Consider the following 23,107-nt stretch of genomic DNA (forward strand, 5'->3'; position numbering starts at 1 on the left):
CATGTGCTTATGAAACAGTCACTTGATTTAACATGTTGGTGATAAATTTATTACAACCTTTTCATGACCGTGCCAAATCAGGACAAGAATGCTGAAGTTACTACAAAGTGGTCCAGCAAGCCACAGGTTATATTAAAAAAGCTAGTCAGTAGCCACTACAATTCTAGTTTATCTTGCTGAGTCTCAAAACAGCAGTACTTGACGGAAATCAGTTGTTCTAACAGATATACAGCTCTGTGAATCTCTTAATACATTTCGCTGATTTAGTTACTGTAACTGGCCTGTATAGATGCTCTCTGCTTATTGACTTTCAGTAAAGTGGACAAAGATGTTGTCCACTTCATTGAAAGTTTTTGGCTAGAACTACGTGTGTGCCGAGGTTTGGTATGGCAAATCTGGCTAGTATTCCAGCACCAAAAGCCAGCATGTATGAGTTTGAGTTTTCTTCGTCAAATGGGTAACAACCTCACGGATCAGGAGATTGTGTCATTTTCCATGCGGTTTTCCCTTATTCCGGGGAGAAAATCTCGAGCTTTTCCACCTCCTTCTCTGAACAGACAGAACGTATCATCTGGAGGAATAGTGTGGGTGCGGCTGGTTGGGTGGGAGGTCGGGCTTCTTAACAGGGTTCAGCCTGTATTGGGGGAGTGGGGCATTGTCTGCTCTCCCATGCTTCTTCAGGGCATCAAGTGGTGCATCTGTCCGCAGCCCCTGCCCTGCTGCATGAAAAGGAAGTCTGTTTCCAACCCCCCGTGACATAAGGAATTACCGCTGGCAGAATTTCACCTGGTGTTCTCTGTGAGTGCATTTCCACCACTCACAATCAGGGCTTTAGCAGTAATAAGCTGACAAGAGCTCAGTGCCATTTCATGCTATGAAAATATGCGCAGATCAAAAGGATTGTCTTTCATTCATGGGATTGAAGCAGCCCGCGTATGATTTATGCTAGATATTCAATTGTCTTTCCTTGCAATCTGGTACTAGAAAACCTCTGGAATAGGCCTAACCCATTTGAGATGCAAAGAAGGAATCTTGGTAGCATTAATTTGTTCGTTTGTATGCCTCCTAACCAGTCGAATAAGTGCTATGATTAAAAAACAGAAATAAAAAATATGTTGTATGTGACATTTAATCTACGTAGCACTTTAACATCCTTAAAGAGAAATGACTTGACGATTGCCTATTCTCTCTGAGGTACTTTCCAGCCAATCACCAGATTGATTAAGTTTATTAGAAAACTTTGTCTGAATGAAATAATTGCATTTAGGAGACCAGAGCACTACATGTTTGTGTTTAGTAAAGAATAACGTTCCCCATTCTAATTATGCCCCATAGTATATTTTCTGTTAGCTCTCTGTACTTTCTTTTATTGTTGACTGAAATAACCATTGAAATATATATTTTTAAAGATACTAGAAAATGGCACCTAGAGGATTTGTGCTATTCTAGTTATTGAAAGTAAAGCAGAGCTTGAGCTATACCTCATCAACTGTTTTTTTGTTATGGCACAATCTATCACTATATACTTGTATAATGTCAATGTTGTGTGCACCCCATTGATTAGTATTAATTGTTGGATCTTTGTTTCAGACTAAGACAAAGAACTGTATTGCTTTGTTTTTGAAGAACTCAAGTGTTGTGTGTTCTATCTGGGGGTGTGGTCTATTTTAGGTTTCTCTTTCATGTCCTTCATTATATTTTGGATTTTTTTATTTGCTGAAAATGATCATTTTGTACCAGTGTCCAATAATGATGAATCAAAAATAGAAAAATAAACTTGTGTGACCTACTCTTGATGACCCTTGTGCATCACTAACATATCAACATATGTGGGCTTCATTCCTTAAATCTCATTATGTCCTTTATTTTTTTATACACCTCCATTACCGTGTATGGGCCTCAGTGCCATTGGTGTTCCTTTTATGGCCTCTACTGGTCTACTTGCCTCTTGTGCTAGAACCAAGATGCATCATTCCTGTTATGCCCACACTCCCTTTTGATGTACCTCAAGGTTTCCTACTTTCTGGAATGCTGTGTGAGCCTCGGATAAGCCTATGGTTGCACACCCAGTATGCTTTGTGTCTCTGATCTCAAATGTTTCTCCGCGCGAACTAGAATGGCGGCTATTGAACCTCAAGAGTGTGTCCAGGTCTAATGGTTTGTTTACTTCAGCCCTCAGTAGTCCTTTGTCAGGACTGATCAGTAAGCTGATTATAACCTATGGGATTTATAATTTGGCAGATGGGATATCCGTCACTGTTGTGTCGTAGTAACCTGTCTGCTGAGATCTAAATCGGGCACTAAAACTCTTGTCTACAAATCACTACCAGTTCAAATTAGTTGGATGTCATCTATAGTGCATCTTCAAGTTTACATATTGGCAGGAAAGATTCAGAGTAATGTTCTTTCCTAATGAAGTTCCTCCTATTTGATGGTATATATTGTTAAAGCACTAGAAACAATGTTTGCAGTTAATTTCATTTTTGCACTTTGAATTATAAACAGTGTAGGTGTGATGTAATCCTATTTTGCTTTGTCTAAATGCCTCTTGATTACTTGTAGTGTTGCTTCTTGCGGGATACTTGTATAGAGGCCCATACGCTTACTCATCAGAATCTCTATATTTGGATGAAAAGATAAGTCCATTAAGTGCATCTTTAATGCACTGGAGATAGAACCGTATTGTCTTACATACTGGTCTTAAAAAGCATTCACAGAACTTTGACATTGGTTCTAAGGTGGACCCAATCCCAGCCCCAGTGGATGTGCCAAGAGGAGGTTGTCTAACCTTTAGTATTTTTGGCAGTGTATAAAAATATGGTCTTATAAGATTGTTCATCATTAGGAAGTCTCCTACCTGTTTGGTGATCCAGCATTCACTTCTGACTCAGTTACCATGGATTTTATAAATCTAATGATATTATTAGTAGGATTGTGATGTCTTTTTTTGTAACTCTGCTCATCAGCAAGGAGTATGAGGCATTCTGCCTGCAATGCTTCCTTAGTTTTTATCACAATATCTCGCCTTTGCTGGTTTTCTAACCAATGTAATTATTTGTTGGTTTCTCAAGGGCTCGCCTTTCTTCCTTGGATATACTTTTAAGGGTATGTGTAGGTTGTGATTCAGTTGTTTGGTAAGTCTTTTGGTGCTCATTGTTTAAATGTGACCCCCTACGGAGGAATGGTGGTATTGCACCGTTACAACGCCACTTTTACAACGCACTACCATTACATCGCAACTTTTACAACGCAAATACCATTACAATGCATGCCATTACAACGCATGTCATTACATAGCAGATACTATTACAACGCATGCCATTACATCGTAAGTATAGGTAAGTATATTATTTTTATTTAATTTTATTTTACATTATTTTATTATTTTAATTAATATTAAAAATAAAATAAAATATTAATTTAAGTAATTTTGGGGTATTTTTAGGTTTTAGGGCTGGGTTTGGTTTTTGGGGTACAGGGGTATTTCTAGGTTTTAGGGCTGGGTTTGGTTTTTGGGGTACAGGGGTATTTTTAGGTTTTAGGGTGTGTTTGGTTTTTGGGGTACAGGGGTATTTTTAGGTTTTAGGGCTGGGTTTGGTTTTTGGGGTACAGGGGTATTACGACTTAAAAAATTAAATTAATTAAATTAATTTAATTAAATTAATTAGAATATTTACAATTAAAAAAATTAATTGAATTACATTACTTAAATTAAATTAATTACTTTTTTTTATTTATTTTATTTATTATAATTAAATTAATTACATTTCTTTAATTGTATTAAATTACGTTATATTAAGTATTTTAATTTTATTTAAATTATTTTTATTGTAATAAATTACATTATATTATTTACTATTTATAAATTCATTATATTTCATTTATTATATTATATTAAATATATTAAATTAATAACAATTTTAATAATAATTAAATTACTATAATTAAATTAAATTAATTAATGTATTTAAAATGTTTAAATTATATTTATTAATTTAAATTAATTAAATTAACTTTATTACATTTTTAAAAAAAATATATACTTACCTATACTTACGATGTAATGGCATGCGTTGTAATAGTATCTGCTATGTAATGACATGCGTTGTAATGGCATGCATTGTAATGGTACCTGCGTTGTAAAAACTGCGTTGTAACGGTCTGCGTTGTAAAATAACGCGTTGTAACGTCATAGATCCGGAATGGTATGTTTGGGTGACTGAAAAGAAGATTTCTTTTTAAAGTCTGTGTTGAGTATAGTGTAATTTTCTTTTTTCTTTATCATTTTGGCCATCAAAAAAGAACCTCAATCTGAATTACTCTAAAATTTCAAAACATGTGGTGAGAGTCCTGTCTAAGGATAGGCTCAATTCTGATACCTCTGTTGAGGATCCTCTTCTTTAGCTCTACAAGTTCTTTGTTAGTACTTTTTCCTACTAGGTCTAAACCTGACTGGTGCTTGCCCATTGATCCATTACTTGCTTGTTGTTATTTGCATTTCCAGAGCCATTATACTGGACTGTCAAAACATTGTCCTGAGTTCAGCTTTATCCACGTACTATTTTTTGAACCTTATTTTGTTAATCAGTATTTGCCCTTGTTAAGTCTGTTTCTTCAGCAGTGGTGTAATCCGGTTTGCTTCTATGCTTTCAGAAAACAGCACCAAAACTGATTGCCAAGACAAATTGCCAATATGAAATTGAATGGGTAACAGAATATGCCTGTCACAGAGATTATCTGCAAACTAATCAATGTGTTCTAAACAGCAACCAGCACGACATCTCAATAGATCTCTCTCCACTAAGAGGTAAATTCCTTCTGATATGTGCTAGTCTTATGAAAAAAGATGGTAATTTTTGTATGATTGATATCTGAAGTGTTGTAGTTAAATGAAGTCTTTACTAGAAGAAAAACCTTATTTGCTTAAAGATAACGTGATCCATATTGTGCAGGTGTCCTTTTTCCATACAGCCAAGCTAAACAATGAACAATTAAACTAGAAGATCTTGTTTTATTGTTCGTTGTTTGGGTTGGGTGTTGCTCCATGAAGTAGTTTTACATTTTGAGTTATCAGTACCACAAGAAAAATAATACTAACTGAGCCGGTTTCTACTTCATTAAATAGAGAATGAGTTTAACAATCCTGTGTGTCCGGTAAAACAGCCTCTGGATTTCACATATATTTATAGTGATTGATATCTGTAGGAGTAGGAGTAAGAATTTGATAATTCATTCGAAGATATCCATCAATGGTTTATTTCCCAATTCAAGGTTTCTTATATTTGACTGCTACATTCAAGCTTGGCTGTATTGTGTGTGTGTGTGTATATTTGTATATGTGTGTGTGTGTGTATGGGCGTGGGTATAAATATATATCTACATATATTACCAAAACAATTGGTTTTCTCAATGCTTTACACCAATATACTTGTTGCGAACAGCATTTCTTTGAACTTACTATTGACAATGTATATACAGGATGTGTGCTGACTCAGCCCATCGGACACAGATGGAAAAAAACTTTGTAAAAATTTTTTTTAGTAAATGGCATAGAGGACAGAGTTGGAGGCTACCCTGATGTCAGTGAGCGAAGTAGGGATTGTAAATGATATAAAGGATTCACAGCACCCTATCCTCTGGCAACTTCGAGTGATACCCAATCTTCTGTTACCAATATACCTGGAAAGGGGTGGTATTTATTTGCCTTCTAAACAATTTGTTTGTGTTCCTGAGTCACCAAATAGTGGAGGTTGCATCTTTTGTAGCCACTAGGATTCGCTCTACAGTGATTACCTACTGGCGGCACCGGAAACAACCTAGTATGAACTGTTGAAAGGCAACAGCAGAAACCCTCTCTATTCCTTTTCTCAAGAAATTTAGAATTGTGTTTTCTATAACTGGGTAATCTAGAGGTCTAAAAAAGTAAAATACAAACAAAAAGTAATAGTTTTCAAACTTGATATAGTTTTGGAGCTTTTTATTTTCTTTGTTTGAAATGTTATGGCACAAGCAATCTTTTTTTAAATCTCTTTGGCTTTGCATTGGAAGTAGGGCAGTCTATATATAGGCCAGAGGATATGTCTAACAGAACCTGTTGGCTAGCTGAGGTGTCAATAACCGTTAAAAAACAAATGGAGGAGTACCCCCGTGAGGCCGTAGTAGATGAGCCTCGGAACTATATTGTGGTGCACGTAGTGCCCAGCCAGCCAAGGACAGCAGTAGTCCTTAAGAAGACCCCTGACTCACCAACCTGGTTGGTGACATGCTTCATCATCGGGGTCCCACCCCGAGGGCCGAGTGCCAACAGGGTGTGCTTCGACACCTGATTACAGTGGAGCGGGTATTTTTTTCTTTTTTTTATATGTGCAGTGAAATGTTTTAAATAAGTGATTTAAAAAGTATCCAATGCTACTCGCTCCTGGATTTTATTCCGGAGTGATTGGACACTAGGTAAAAAGATATGTAACACCTTTGTCTAATTAGGTAGGCTGCGGTGTTAGCGACGTGTTGTGTATTACAAAAGGGCGCATGTATTATGTGATTAGAATATAGGTCTACATGTTTCAACCATTTTATTATTATCGGTTTTCATCAGGACCAAAGTAAAAGATCTGGGTGGTACACACACGCTAAGATGTGCCCTGCCCTAGATCAATGTGTAAGCAAGAACCATAAAATTGTGGTTCATACAAAAAGTAAAGCGATCTTCATCCTGGTTCTGGAAAAAAACCTGAAATATAAAAGTTGAAGGAAAGGGGGTTGGGACCACAATAATACAGGACAAACAATTTGTCAAACAAACGACACACATACATGTACGAAGGTGACAGCCAGCCAGGGGTGTCAAAGTCATGGTGGGCAGTGCGTGATCATGTGACCCACACTAGTTGCGTATTCTACCAAACTGTGCATGTGTGTCTCTAAAAACATAGGATACATCCCATTCATATACGTGATATGAACTATTGCAAGGTGATGAGGGACGTGAATGGACCATTGATCACGTGTCGGGGCAGTATAGTGTCCGACTCAATTATAGTTAAACACCTTAAAACCACCTTAATCCATTTCGCGATAAACAAATACATATATGCGTGCAGATCGGGTCCTCTCAAAGTGTAGTCAATGAACTGTACACACTCATATGCATTTACGTCTCCTTAGAGATAGGCTTACTCAGATTAGAGAAATTATTTGCTTCATGGGCGTCCCAGTTCCAATGGCGGACCACTCACGTAATCTAATTGGTAAGGAGACCGGGAGTAGAATCAGGCCTGAGAGCCGTAATCGTTCGTGGTTCGTCGCTAAGCCCTGACAAAACACAACAAAGAATTTACTTGTGGCTGTGTCCTAGAGGTATATTAACCTACTTGGTAACCTGCATGGAGCCCCTCAGGTAGTGACCCGCAATCCGCTAGTGCTCTGTTATTAACGCGAATACTCGACTTCCGGAGTCGGGCCACGTGGGACTAAGCAGCCAATAGGAATGGGCCACACAGGGAACAGGCAGCCAATAGTGTCTACTTTCAAGTAACACGGCATCAAAGCCGTCCGTAGTCATGGTAACGCTACTTGAACTAGCTGTCTGTCTTTAATAAAGTTTTTACGGCGAGTTGTGGGTTTGGATTTTCAATGCGATCCGGGCAGCTGGCGTATTGTCAGTGATCCCAAATGTAAATGGGATCCATTGAACGTTAAAGGGGGGATGGGGCGGGAACAAAAACGGAGTGTCTTGAACAGAAATCGAAAAAATGTTAGTGGTAACAATCAATCTATTTCGCTGTTACAGATGCCAAGGGTACCAGCGGCAGCTGCAGTGCTTCGTGCTGTCAGTGTATCAAGAATCGGATTCATTCAGGCGTCCAGTACCTAGTGTCAAATTATAGATAAAGAGAGAGTCAGGACAGTATACTGGGAAAGCCCCTTGGTAGGGTTCATTTGCAGAGGGGCAATTATCCCATGATGGAATTCCAAGGTATATTGTCGTTAAGACCAGTTTTGTGCGAGGAAAGCCTATATATCCATCTTTGATCCTTTTCGAACAAGCGCTGGTTCAGATTGTTGCCAGGGGTGATTTGTTCCAATAATGGTCCATCTCAGATCGTCAGGGGTATGACCAGATGTGAGAAAATGCTCAGTTAATTTAGTCGTGGACTTTTTGCACCTGATGTTGCTCCTGTGCTCGCAGATCCTGAGTTTTATTTTCCTACTGGTCATCCCTATGTACTGGAGATTACACGGGCAAGTTAATCGATACAATAAGCTTTATTCGATAAATAGATTATCATAAAAGCATTGGGAAATACAAATATATAGCAACAGTTAAAACCACAGTTAAAAAGGAGCACAGTGCACATATCAAAAGGTTAGTCCATTAAGTCCAATAAAATCAGCATAAAATATACAATTTAAAATAATTTCATACAGGAGTATTAATCACCATTTCATATAATCGGGAGGCAACACCCTCTTGTTGCCCCCTGCATTGTAATATTAAGTCAGGTCAGTCATTCGTCCCAAATCCTCCATTTAGGAGCCTGCCGCCTTTAGTCTAAGTAACCAGGCCCACCCCAGATATTTTGCTAGACCACAGATCAGTGTCAATGAGGAGGTATCTGTTTTCATAATGCGTAGGATGTGGATTTATATACAGCGTGAATTGCTGCCCGGAGGCGTCCAATCGCTAAGAGAGAACCAGAACCAACGAGAGAGCCTGTAAGGGAGGCTAGGTTAAGGTTAATTGGGTAGGTTAAAAAGGAAGGTTTTTAGCTGTTTGCGAAACGCAGAGAGATTGAGGTTGGCTCTGAGATGCAGTGGGAGGGTGTTCCAAGTCCTAGATGCATTATGGGAAAACGTCCTGCCACCAGATATGGACCTTTTTATTCTAGGGGCCATTGCTAGGAAGGTCTGACTGGAGCGGAGGCTTCTGCTGGGAGTGTAATGGGTGATTAGGTCACGGGTAATCCAAGGACCTGTGTCCCAGAAGGCCTGATGGGCTATACACATTGCCTTGAACAGAACTCTCTGGCGCACCGGTAGCCAGTGAAGGCTGACCAGCCCGGCCCTCACTGATTGTCTGCGAGGGAGATCGAGCAGTATGCGTGCCGCGCAATTCTGCACAGTCTGGAGCCTGCGCAGAGTATACTGCGGGGCGCCGAGGTAGAGCACATTGTTGAAGTCAAGGCGTGACTGTATTAACCCCTGTATGGCCACCTATTTGGCTTCCATGGGGAGGAGGGGTAAGATTTTCTTTAACATCCTCATGATGCCGAAACAGGTGGCTGAAAGTTTTGTGGCCTGAATGTTAAAAGACAGGGATCTGTCCAACCAGACTCCGAGGCTCTTGATATTGTTTTTGGGGGTTGGAGGGAGGCCCAGACCGGGCGGCCACAGAGAGGCGGGAAGGCAGAGATCTGGGGGGCCTAGGAGCATCAGCTCCTTTTTGTCCCCATTCAATTTGAGGGAAGATAAGGACATCCAGATCTTCACCTCTTCTAGGCATTCTCTAAGCCCACCTGGTGCAGGCAGGTTGGCTTCCTGCGCCAGTGAGACCACCAGCTGTGTGTCGTCCGCATAAGAGATGATCTTGACCCCAAATGGACGGACGACCTCAGCCAGTGGCCTCATGTGCAAATTAAAAAGTGCGGGGCTTAGAGAGGAGCCCTGGGGGACTCCGCACTTCAGAGGTCTGTTAGTGGACACGGACTTACCTTCAAAGACTCTGAAGGACCTGTCCTCTAGAAAGGACTTAAACCACGACCAGGCTTTGTCCTTGATCCCGGCCCAGGACATACGGTGCAGCAAGGTGTCGTGGCTGACCATGTCAAATGCCGCGCTGAGGTCAAGGAGGATCACTGCCACTGATCCTCCTTGATCCAGGACTTTTCTGGCTTCCTCAGTGACCATGAGGAGGGCGGTCTCAGTCCCGTGTTTCGGTCTAAAGCCCGTCTGGGTGGGGTCTAGTAAATGGTGGTCTTCTAAGAAGTTTAACAGCTGTTGATTTATATATTTTCCCAGGATCTTGCTCACCCATGGGAGCAGGGAGATGGGTCGGTAGTTACCCAGGTCAGTCGGGTCTAGATTCGGTTTTTTCAATAATGATCTGACCATGGCCTGCTTCCAGACGGTCGGGACAATGCCAGAGGTGATGGATGCATTTAAAACCTCCCTAATTGTGGGCAGAGTGATCTGAGAGGCTGCCATTATTATATCTGGCGGGGCTGGGTCGTCAGGGGATCCGGATTTGACTTTCCGCGCTAAGGTTTCAAGGGTTGCAAGGTCCAGAGGAGGAAAATGAGTCAAAGTGGATTGATGTTGAAAAGAGGGGGGAGCTGTGGGTTCATTGGGTTGGGCTGAGGGGGTGAAATTTTTGGGGGGGAAGGCTGAGTAGATAGTGTTTACTTTCTGGTGAAAGAACTCAGCGACGCTATTACAGTGGGTGGTGGATTTTCTGCCTGCAGGCTGGGGGAAGGTTTCATTAATTTTTTCACGATTTCATGAGCCATGTGGCTGCGTAGGGCAGCCACATGGCTCATGAGGCCTAAGGTTTTGCAGACTGGCTTAAGCCACTTTTCTCTGGCCTTTGTGTAAGCGGGGCATGCCAAGAGAAAATGGGCAATGGACTCATCAAAATGGCCACAGCTAGGGCAGGATGCAGGAACAGAGTGTGACCCCTTCCATTTTTTTTTTTTGAAGACCAATGGTCCCAAACTTTATTTAGTTTCACAGATGAGTTAAACAGCAGTCACACAGTGTCATAACAATAAACCACTACTACAAGCGGTACTCGGCTGTCAGTACAGAATGACATGGCAATTAAATAAGAGTGAAAATAAACAGTAGCCAGTGGTAATGCATTAGTTCACAAGCAGCGGTGCTAGGAAATGTCTCGTGCCGCAGCGCTTGCGGCTCATGGCACTGCGCTAGGACCAGGGTGCTGTAAGAAATCCGACAGTCATTGCATTGAGTTATGTTCCCTGTTCAGTACAGTAGCGAGCTGGAGCAGGATCATATCCCCCGTCGTCACATGGATCGCTGGGCTTCCGCTGCCTGTACATGAAAACACCCAGTTGCCATTGTATGATACGGAAACAGGGAGGGGGGTGTCGAGCATTAGCGCGTGTACAAAATCAACAGTCTCTGTGTCAACCAAAAGGTATAACTGGGAATTAAAAGAGGAGGGGGAGGGAGAAACATTTCAACAACTGTTGGACTAGTGCATGTGCGTGTGGTAGTGTGTCTTGAATCCTAGCCGTGTGTGGTGCACCCTGTACGGGCTGCGCAGGGGCGGGGGTGATCGAGGATGTGGTGTCGCTGCGGCCGCGGGGTGGAGGCGGGGGGGGGAGGAGGCAGCGGGGGGGGGGAAGGGCAGCGGCGGGGGGCGGCAGGGGACATCGCTCGGTGTGCAAGAGCTCGGTAGTCGGGGCTGGCGGCGGGGGGGAATGAGGGGGGGAGGGGGGGGCGCGGCAGTGGGGGAGGAAGGGGGGGGACGCGGCAGTGGGGGGGGGGGGCAAATTCCGTGACCTATATGGACAGCAAGCGACAGGGCCCCTTCTATTCCGCGTCAGGTTGGCATTCTATACCGGCCCGGGCGCATGCCCTGTGGTACGCGATCAGGGTAGCGTCCCAGTCTTGGGCGATCGGGTATTTCCGTAGGCCAGTGGTCTCCTCTCTGTGTAGTGACACACTCTCCGCACTGGCCCAGTTGCCAAAAGAGCGACGCCAGTCTGCAGGGCGCGGTGGGTTGGCGTTTTTCCACCGTTTCGTAATGAGGCGTTTAGCCGTAATGAGGCCTAAGTCCCAAAAGCGTGCCCGCAGCTTGGTCTGCTTGGTTCTCCTGTAGAGCCCCAGTAGGCATACTTCCCACGTCTTGGGGAGAGTTTCGCCCGAGGCCGCCGTCAGCGTGTCAGTGACCGCTGACCAGTACGAGGCGAGGTGGGCGCAGTTCCAGAGTGCGTGCAGGAAGTCTGAGTCTAGGAGGCCGCATCTGGGACATGCCGACGAAGTGAGTCCGAAATAGCGATTCAGTTTGTCAGGAGACAAATATGCTCGATGAATGATATAATATTGGATGGTTTTAAATCGCGCGTTTCGGGGAACATTTCTAGCGCCCGCTAATATTGCGGTCCATTGTTTGTCCGTCCAGTCGGAGCCTCGGTCGGTCGTCCACTTCCCCCTCAGCCTTTGGGAGGAGAATAGAGTATGGGTGTGTAGTGCCTGTGCCAGCCAGTGCACTATATGAGACCCATTGCCCATCACGTGCAGGTACTGGATGAGAAGATGAGTGGGCGGTTCTTGGCTCATGTCACCCCATGCCTTCGTCAGTTCATGTAGGAGTCCGGCGTGTGCCAGGAATTGACCCACTGGCAGCTCGGTGTCTGCGGTCAGGGTCTCGAAGGGCAGCAGCACTCCGTCGCTATATAGGCCGCTCAGGTCGTCCAGGTCTGCCGCCGTCCAGCTGCGTAGCGCAGTCGAGGAAAGTATGCTAGTGCCCAAGGGAGTTCCCAGTAGTGGCAGGTTCGGAGCGTAGGGCACTGTGCCTTTGGTAAGTCTGAGGGCCCGCGCAAAGCACCGCTTCGCGATCGCCACATGGACTTGTGTGGGGTGTCGCCCCTGCGTTAGGGGGTGGAAGAGTGTGAGCACCTGCACGGGGGACAGAGTGGTATCAGCCGTGGCCGTGTCTATCAGGTTCTTGCCGCTCAGCCAGTAAGCGACCCATTGTAGCTGGGCTGCTAAGTAATATAGCTCCTGGTTGGGGACGGCTAAGCCTCCAGCGTCCGTGGCCGCATATAGAGTCTTTAACGCTACCCGTGGTCTCCCTTTGTTCCAAATAAGGCGCCTGGTGAGAGTTTCCAGCCCTCTGAATATGCGCGCTGGCACATACACTGGCAGGTTAGCATAATAATAGAGGAGCCGGGGGAGCAGTATCATTTTGGTCAGTGCCACTCTGGCCGGCACATTCAGCGGGAGGGAGTTCCAGAACGTGACCTGGGCCGTGAGTGAGGATATAGCCCTCACCAGGTTACCCTCCAGGAGATCCACGGGGTCTCGATATATCAAGATCCCTAGGTACCTGAATACCGTCGGGTGCCATCGGAGCGTCTCCCCCATCATGCGCACCTCACATTGCGGCATCTCGCTACTGAATGCGTAGGTTCCCGATTTGGCCCAGTTAACGCGGAGCCCCGACATATCTCCGAATGTACGGAAGATGTCCGCGATTGCCTCAGGTATGCATGTGAGATCTCTGACATACAGTAGTAGATCATCGGCATATAGAGACACCGAGTGTATGCCGTCCGCTAGTGGGATGCCCCATGTGGTGCCGGAGGTGCGGAGCAGTTCCGCCAATGGCTCCATCGCCAGGGCGAATATCATAGGGGAGAGGGGGCAGCCCTGTCTGGTACCCCGCCCAATGCGGATCCTGTCGGAAAACAACCGCCCAGTCCGGACACGCACTTCGGGCGCCTGATAGAGGAGCCCCACCATCTGGATATAGGCTTCGCCTAGTTCGTATTTCTCAAGGACTCGGAGGAGATACGGCCATTCCACCGAGTCGAACGCTTTTTCCAGATCGAGCACGATGCACCCTGAACGCGGCCAGGTAGGGGTTGCATACCGTTGGATCTTAAAAAACCGGCGTAGGTTGTAGGACGTGCTCCTGGTGGGCACAAAGCCATTTTGATCAGCGTGCACCAGCGTGGGGACCAGCGGTGCAAGTCTCCGGGCGAGCGTCGCGGCTAATATTTTATAATCGGTGTTGAGGAGTGCCAATGGTCTGTATGAGCCAAGTTCGGTCGCCTCCCTACCTGGTTTCAGCAGAGAGACCAGGTTAGCTTCGTTTAGGGACGCTGGGAGCTCAGCATCTTCCAATGCCGCCTTATACATTCTCAGCAGTTCTGGTATTAGCACCAGTGAGTAGGCTTTGTAGAACTCTGCCGGGAGCCCGTCAGGGCCCGGCGCTTTGCTATTGGAAAGGGAGAAAATCACGTCCCGTAGTTCCTCACCGGTAATTGCAGCACCCAGCTCCGCCTGGTGGGCAGCAGTAGCTGTTGGGAGCTGCAGGGTCGTTAGATAGTCCACGATCTCCACCACGGTGGCCTGCAGCCGTGTGTTATACAGGGACTTGTAATGTGACGTGAACGCCTCGTGGATCTGTGTCTGGGTGTAGACCTCGACGCCTTGGGACGTACGGATCGATAGGACCGGCGCAGACTGCGCGTCCTGCCGTATCAGCCACGATAGCAGTCTGCCAGGTTTGTCCCCCGCGTTGTGAGTGCGCGCGGAGTGGGCCGCGAAGTTAATGTTCTTTAGGCGCTCCATCAACGCAGCGTGATCTGCCCTGGTCGAGATCAGCTGGGAATCATCGCCTCCCGTCGCCTCCCGTTCTTTATCCAGTAGCGCCTCCTCCACCCTTATCAGATCCCTCTCCACCTGGCCTCGCAGGCCCGCCTGAACACTGAGGCAGCCTCCCCGGGTGACCGCCTTGAAGGCGTCCCACTCAAGTCTCGGGGAGGAGGTCGAGTCGGTGTTGTCTTCAAAATATTGAATGATTCTCCTGGACATCTCCTCCCGGAATGGCGGGTCGAGTAGGAGGTCCGGCTGTAAGCGCCATGTGGGTACGGGCGGACGTGGGCGCCGCCATCCATAGACCAGTGTGTGCGGGTTATGGTCCGAGTGCGTCCGTCCCAGATAGTCAGCGTCAGTCACGGAGGAAATCAGGTCGCGGGACAGCATGTATCGGTCCAACCTAACATGCAGAGAATGGGCTCCCGAGTAATAGGAATACACCCGGGCGGTGGGATTCCTGACTCGCCAGGCATCGTGCAGGTTCCATTGTGTCGCCCAATCGGTTAGGGCCCTGGAAGTCGCTTGCGCTGGGGCGATCGCTGCTGGGGGGGACGAGCGGTCAAGGGAAACATCTAGTACGCAGTTGTAATCCCCGCCCACCATCAAGGGTACGTCTGGCCAGGGCGCAATTACTGCCGACAAGCGCGTGAAGAATTTCCCCTGTTCCACATTGGGTGCGTATATGGAGGCTATGACAATTTGCTGTCCGTCTAGTCTGCCCTGTATGAAGACGTAGCGTCCCTCGGTGTCGATATTGCTGTGTGTTAGTGCGAATGGAACCCCAGGTCTGACCCAGATCAGGGTCCCCCGCGCGAACGCTGAAAAGGTCGTGGCGTATATCTGCCCCCTCCACCTACGGCGAAGTGCGGCCACCTCAGCGGCGACTAGGTGTGTCTCCTGCAGTAGTGCAATCTGGACCTGATGTCGCCTAAGGTATGAGTACACCTGGTATCTACGTGAGGGTGTGTGCATGCCCCTGACATTCCAGGTACAAAATTTAACCGTAGCCATCACAGTATGCATCGCGCTCAAGCACCCAGCCCCCCCCTCCCAACCCCCAGCCCACCCCACCCACACACACACAGCGGCCGCGGACAGTGGCTATTGTTACCCCTCGCCCACTCCCACAGTCCCAGGGATGCACGTTGTAGCGTTGCAATGTCCACACTAGTCTCAAAAGGAAGAACTTTAACAGAAACATAATACCAAAAGGGCAACGACAGAACGAGTCGCCGCCCAAACGCTCTATCGAGCTTAATCAATCCGTGAGTTCAATGGGGGGATGACGAAGTTCAGCACGTGAGTAAAGCAAGTGAGTTCAAGTCGCCAAGAGAGCTGTGGCAGCTCCCCTCCACGGGCAGTATGTCTAGGGGCACCAAATGTCAGTGGCAGTGTCCGCAGACAAGTCAGGGTTCCCAATGTCGCTGGTCTCGGATAGTCCACCCCTGGGGGGGGATCCCATCTGCTACTTCCTCAGGGGGGGCCACTCACCTCTAGGGGTCCGTCCACCCCACCAGATGCTTGCTCCCAGTGACGTGTCAATGGGACCGCTCCAACCCCTCTCTCGGTGTCACGGCGGGCCGTGCCGGGCCGGTAGGTGGGGGGATCAGGAGTGGAGCTCAGATCACGGAGATGGGGCTGTATGTAGCTGCCGTGGGTCTCAGAAGTGCTGTTGTGGACTCCCGGACAGGTCAGCCTTAAAAGTGACCAAACTGTCCCAGGATGCCAATCGCAATGCCCAGGCCTGGGCTAGGTTGAGGAGGGTCGTTTATGCTATCAGATCCGATGTTTGGGGTGTGACATCCGGCAAGCCCTCAGTGTTTGAGTCATCTGGCAGTCCGTACATGAAATCGTCGTCCTCGCTCCCGCGTGATCTTGGGCTTGCGTTGGAGATCAGGATGGGCGATTGTGAACCACTGATCTCAGCCGTTCTCCGGATGGCCTCTCGATGTTCAATCAGTATTTGCTCTGGGGTGGGTCCGATTTCTGCGTCTGTGGTCGGCGACCCGGGCCTCGAGACGTGTCGTTGTCTCCGCCTGCGGGTACCTCGATTTCGGCGCTGCTCCTTCGGCGCAGGTACGTAGTTCGCATCCACTCCTGAATCCAGCCAGGCCGCCGCCGCCTCTGGAGTATCGAAGAAGTGGGTTTTGTCCTGCGCCACCACTCTGAGACGTGCTGGGAACAGCAAGGAGTACTTGAGAGCCAGGCGCCTGAGCCGTTGTTTCACCTCGAGGAACGATTGACGCCGGCGCTGGACCTGAATGGTGTAATCAGGGAAGAACATCACCTTGGCGTTGTCCACCTGTATGTCCGACAGTTTCCGCGTTTCGCGGAGAATGGCGTCCCGGTCACGGTAGTTCAGCACCCGCATGAGCATTGGCCTCGGGCTGGAGCCCTCCGGGGGTGGACGGGATGGTACTCTGTGCGCCCTTTCCACCACAAAATGCGGTGACAGGGTGCCTTCTGGTAGGAGCTCCCTGAGCCAGATCTCCATATGTTCCGCAGTCTCCCTCCGTTCCCATCGTTCCGGCAGGCCCACTATGCGTACATTGTTTCTTCTGGCCCGACCTTCAGCATCCTCCGCTCTATCCTCGAGGAATTCCACCCGGTTGAGTAGGTCACGGACGTGTTTATCTGTCTGCGTCAGCTTGGGTGTGGTCTCCGCCATCGTTTGCTCCAAGGCCGTGGTGCGGTCGGACAGTTTCTTGTGGTCCGCTCGAAGGAGCGTTAAGTCCACAGCCACTTTATCGATCCTGTTCTCCAGTGACGTACGGGTGAGCTGCATGGATTCCTCCAGGCGTTCCATGGCCGCCAGCATAGTGTCCAGTTTGGAGGCGGTTTGGTCAGCCTCTGTGTTCTTCACCATCTTTCCTTTGCTCAGTGTCCCACCGGTGCCGGTCTTCGCTCTGGTCCCCCCTGACATGTGGGTGGTCGTCACGGGTAGGCAGCCGGTCAGGCAAGCTTTCACGGCGAACGCTGTTGGGGCCCGTGCGTACTAGCCTCTCCTGGTCAGGCCGTCCGCTCAGCCCGTGCCGGGCGGTGTGCGGGATCCTGGATGTCACCTGACGTTGCGTGGGGCACCGTGGAGCTCGGTGCCGGATTAGCTGAGGTGGAGAATGCGGAGCTGTTCTGGGTTCTCACCCGCGTGGGCCTGGGCAGGTCCCCTGGTGTAAGGTCGATTGTTGGATGGGCTGTCTCGACGTGGTCACGGTCCGTGTGTCGCGTGGGCCGAGCTCTTCAGCACTGGATGGGTCCGACGTTGACCAGCGGCTGTATCTGTACAGCGGGTGGGTTCCGGTGTCCAGGAGGTGGGGCCACCCAGCTACCGTCGCCGATCATTCAGGCCCAGGGGCGACATCGATAGTGCGGGTCACCAAGCAGTGGAGTGCGATAGTCCTCCGGCTCCCGCTAGTTTTGGCGGGAAGTCCCCAGCGCCGGCAGGCAGGGCGGGTCAGCAGTGCAGGGCGCCGCGGGTCAGTGTGGCGTGCCTGCTTGTAGTCTCTGGGATCCCCGCGCCGTGGGTTCACCGGGGGTACCGGGCGCTGTGGTACTGTCTCGTCCCCCTCGCTGGGCCAGTGACAAGGCGGCGGGCGAGTGTGAGGGTCCAGGGGGCAGAGCGGGTCAGTTGTTGCTGTGGTCTGCCGGGAGCCAGGGGCAACGCTGATCAAATGGACCCCCAGGTGTCCGAGTGGTCCCCCTCTCCGGTGCTCGCAGGGCCTGGCAGGATGCCTCCAGGGTCGGTCGGCAGGGCGGGCCGATTTCACCGCCTGCCGTGGGCCAGGGTTGGATGCCTTGCAGCTGAATCTGGGGCCCCTGCACGGCTGGAGCGCTGGTGGGCGGCCGGCGTTGCGGCGCGGTCTCCTTCCCCTCCGGATCGCGCCGGGGAGTGCACACGTGTTGCGGCCTACCTCGTTGGGCCGGATCCCCGGTCTTGGGTAGATGGGGCCGCCGACCGGAAGTGAGCCCTGGGCGGGCAGGTGCAGCAGCAGCCGACGGTCGGGGGGTCCGGTGCTCCGATCCTCCTGAAATTTTCAGGGATGGCAGGGCAGGTCCCCGGGTGCACTCGGTCCGAGTTTGGGCCCGAATGCACCGGAATTGAAGGAGAAATCGCCCGTGGAAGGGGAGCCTCGCTCGGAGCTCTACCCGGGCACGTCCTCTTACATCGAGCTCTTGGCCACGCCCCCTCGAGTGTGACCCCTTCCATGAGGAAATCACTGAATTAACCGGTAGGGTGCCAAATCTCAGCTTCATGTACAAGGTCCTGTCCCTAGGGACCTGTATAAAGTCAGATAGGGCTCTAATCTGCGGATGCTTTTAAATTCAAAGAATCCCTCCGTGAGTTTCCCTGCCTGCTGACATAACTCACGTTTCGACACCCAATCCCAATATGCCCGCTTCAAGTCCAGCTTGGAAGGGGGAATCTGGGTCGCCCATGCCTCACTTAGGCCGATGAGGCCCAAAAGATGCGTCAAATCAACCAGCCATTTTATCCTGCCTCCCTTGTCTGCCGCCACTAATTCATCGAACCCCACGGCATACCTGCAGAGCTCCTCCGTCCTTTTGAGGCGGGCCCAGAAAAGCAAAGGACGAAGCCTGGCAATGTCCTGGATGTGTCTCCTACCAGTGTCGTAAAACAAGGGCTTCAGAGGGGTGGAGGTGGGAAGGGATACAAGGTTTCTTAAAAATCTATTCTCTGACCTGGTTAATTCGGTGACATTCTCCATACCCCAAAGCTCTGCCCCATAGAGGGCCGAGGGTAGAGCTTTCCCATCATAAATTGCTAGTGCAGGTGTAACCGGTCTATTAACCGAAAGATACTGTTCTCTGGCAATTGCGCCAGACACCCGCTTATGATTTAAAAGCATTTTGTCTATGTGCAAGGACCACTTCATATATTTTTGGAAACTCTGATCCCCAGGTAGTCAAAAGACTCCACCATCTCTAGTGGGACTTCGTTTAGGCTGATGTTGTTCCTAAAGCGTTTTGAGGGGTTAATAGTCATCAGCTTAGTTTTGCTAGTGTTGATGGTTAGCTTGTTCTTTACAAAATGAGTCAAAATTCTTCAGTAGGCCACCTGGGGACTTGGAGATTAGGAGAGTGTCGTCGGCAAAGAGGAGGGTAGGTGTCTTCTCTCCTGCCAAATCTGGAGCATCAGTTGGCTCCTTGTTGAGGTGGGCCACCACCCCATTAATAAATATTGAAAATAGGGTGGGGGCCAGCACACAACCTTGGCGTACCCCCCTCCCTACCGCGATTCTCTGTCAGCTCCCCTTGGGCTCCAAACCTGATTCTAGCATAGTTATCAATGTGCATCCTTCGTATAAAATCTAGAATGTAAGATGGCATACCCAGATGTCCAAGTACCTGCCAGAGCTTGCCCCGGGGGACCAGGTCGAAAGCAGTCTTCAGATCTATGAAAGCCAGGTACAAACTCCCTTTGCCCAAAAGGATTGACTTCCAATAGATCATGAAGAATCTGAGGACCTGGTCCATTGTTCCCACCTTTTGCCGAAACCCTGCTTGGAAGTGTGATGGGATGTTGCCATCCTCCAGCCAGGTTCTAATCCTCAGGAGAAGAACCCTGCCAACAACCTTCTGAATCACGTCTATAAGGCTGATTGGCCGGTAGTTGGCAGGGTCTTCTCTATTCCCCTTTTTAAATATTGGTACCACCTCGGCCCCTTTCCTGGAGTCCGGGATGGCAAACCCTCTAACTATCAAATTCATGATATGGAGAATGAGTTGGGCCCAAGGCATGGGATCATGTAGGAGCAGGTCTCCAGGCAGTCCATCTGGGCCTGCTGTCTTCCCTGGAGAGATGCTGTAAATTGCTTGCTCCACTTCCAGGAGGTCGAACCTGTCTGATGTTCAGTTTTATTCCCAGGTGAGCAGACTGGTCTTTGTGGGAAGAGGCTTGGATGACGCTTCCCACAAATATAAATTGGCAAAGTGGTTCTGCCACTGTGCACAAGTAATATGATTAGACATGGGGTCCGTTAATATCCTGTCTTTACGATTGATTAAATCCCAGAATACTACGGGGTCTCTCTGTGTGGCAGCTGCCTTTAATTCCTGCCAATGCGCCTCCTCCCAACCCCTTTTAGCCTCCACCAATGCCCTTGCATACTCTTTCCTGGCAATTCTGACAGCAGCTGGGTCTTTCAGCCTGATGCTACGTGCGATGGCCGCCCTTTTGTCTCCACAATCCTTACTGTACCAGGGATGGCAAGACTTTGTATGGTCCTGTTTTCTGGCTGGTTTGCCTTCAGTGATAAAAAACGAACTCAGCTTATCTATTGCCGTTTGATAAAAACTCTTCAAGTTAAAATCATTAGATTCCCCCAGGCCATTATACAATGCCATTAACTCACTACTTTTGGCCACAACTTCCTCCCTCACACTGGCTAATAGCCCTTCCTGATGTGAGACTTTATTCCACTTGAGACGTCTTTTGCAGTATGCTTCCCATAGCAGGGCGGTTGAGTTTCTTGGTCCCCTCCCCCCCGCTGCAAAATATTATTCATTTGGAGGCAGAGTGGGTTGTGGTCACTATCAATTGTGGGCACCATTTCCATATCGATCAGATCCTGCCATAACCGAACATCCAAAATGATGTAATCTATCCTAGATGAGGACCCCACTCTGTTAAAGGTAAATGCACCATTTTGGTCAGAGCGCGATCTACCATTAACAGCTCTCAGGTCATATTCCAGGTTGAGAGCGTTAATTTGTATCGCGCGCTGTGACCATTTCTTAATTGGGTCTAGGTTGAGGGGCGGAATGCCCCATTTGCCGTCCTCTTCAATGATTCCTGCTTGATCACCCGAACTCAAAGGTTCGAAGGTTACATTAAAGTCCCCAGCTACAATGATGTTTGTTGGGGGCAATATGGTTTCTAAGCTTTTCTCAAGAATGGCAATGACAGGAGAAGTTTGGGCACCAGGTGACCCTCTGGCATAGACATTAAATAGCTCAAGTGACTGGCCCTTGCCTTGCCCTTTGATGGTCAAATGTAGTAAATCGGGAGAAGTGCCAATGTGTGGGGTGACCACCCAATTGAGGCCAGTTCTTATCCAAATTTGTAGGCCTCCCGACGGACGGCCTTTGCCTGAGCTAATAGCAGGGATACAGTAGGATGTGTAACCTGATTTGTAGAGTGGAGCTAAGCTCCATGTCTCCTGGAATATGCATACTTAGAATTTATCCACAAAGTTATGCCATTCCGGGAGTATCCGTTTCTTCTCTAACCCTGCTACATTCCATGACAAAATATTCATGCTTGCTACATTAGTTCTATTTGTAGTTAGGTCGCCCTCTAGGTTGGAAGAACCCTGTCCTACCTGGGGGCATTCTACCACAGGACAATGGCCCACAGCAATGCCCTGGCTGTCTGGTAATGCTGAAGCACTTTCATCTCTTGGGTTCGAAGGTGTTGCCAATTCAAAGCTGGCCTCCCCATCCCGGGACACTAGTCAATCAACCCTATTCAGACCTGAACCCCCCTCCTTGTTCCCTAGGACCTTCCTTCCCATGCAGCTGGCTTCCACCCAGAGGGGCATATGTCTGATTTGGATAGATGAGTGATCAGGGGCAGAGGTACGGAACTCCAGTGAGATTAAATTATCAGCTAAGACAGTATCTTTGATCCTCACCTCGATACAATCTCTGTCTGAGTTATACAGTGTCATTCGCCTTACACCCTCAATATCCTCGCGAATGATCGATCTGCATTCTCTTACGTGTCTGAGCCAATGTATAACCTTATTGCGCAGGGAGTCACTCGATTCGTAGCTCTGACTACCTGAGGTTTTAGGAACCTTTACCATATACACTGTCGCCCTACCCTCTTTTGTTTAGCCCATGCGTGGATCTTTAGTTGCGTGACTGGTAGGCCTCAAGTTATTAGGGATTTGTCATCCCCCAATTACCACAGAGTTATTAGGTATGGTGACAGTGGATCTTCCCGCCCTGACCTCAGAAACAATTGGTGCGGGTGTTGTCCTGATATCTTTTAGCCTCTGTGATATGGAGTCGCCAGCCCCGACTATTATTAATTGCGGGCTTTTTGGCTAGAACATCTTTATATGAGGGAGGCGCCAGGGGAGAGGAGTGGGCTGGCGTGCTGGGTACAGCTGCCGTAGGGCCCCTCCTGGGATTCAGCGTCGCTACCAGCTTCTTTAAACCTTCTACCTCTTTTTGGAGAAATTCTACTATCTTCCATAGCTCTCGGTTTGACTCCCTGCAACCAAATCTATTGGCTATTGGATCAGAGCCTAGTTCAGTGCAGCTTTGCCCCTCCATGAATGTGGAACCCTCCACCATGTGCTCAAGAATCGCAAATCTATTGACACAGGGGATGGGGAGACCCTTGTCAGTTTCTTGCGTGTCAGTGTTGGTCAGTGGCATAGGTGAGGGCATAGGGGCCTTATAAGTAATTGCAGTATCAATATCGACCGAAGGAGCACTATGGACAATAGGGTGAGTTGTTAATGGGGCCTTTTTCTGAAACATTGAGGGAATTACATGCTGTTGGCTATTTGCAGCTGCGTTTTTTAGTTGTGGAAAATTAGTGCTATCTGCTGGGCCAACCTTTTTAGCCCCAGCTATCTCCTCGCACTCTGAAACTAGAATCTCAATTTAGTCTGTCAATAACCGTGCCACAGATTGACCTGAATTCCTGAGATGATTGAAACAAACTTGCGCTTTTGCACCTAGAGTCTAGCCAAATAGCAACACTATGTCATGGTAAATTTTATAA

The 23,107-nt window shown here is 48.3% G+C and overlaps 1 protein-coding gene across 1 annotated transcript in view; it reads left to right on the forward strand.

The window, feature by feature from the left end:
* The window catches only part of IGF2R (insulin like growth factor 2 receptor), a 1,757,136-nt gene that overhangs the window by 276,242 nt on the left and 1,457,787 nt on the right, over window positions 1–23,107 (forward strand). The window contains exon 8 of the mRNA XM_086927157.1: window positions 4,654–4,807. Coding sequence (XP_086783283.1) covers window positions 4,654–4,807 — 154 coding nt within the window. The remainder of the gene's footprint in view (window positions 1–4,653; window positions 4,808–23,107) is intronic.

This window comes from Lissotriton vulgaris, chromosome 6 (assembly GCF_964263255.1).
Source record: "Lissotriton vulgaris chromosome 6, aLisVul1.2, whole genome shotgun sequence".
NCBI classification, from domain to species: Eukaryota; Metazoa; Chordata; class Amphibia; order Caudata; family Salamandridae; genus Lissotriton; species Lissotriton vulgaris.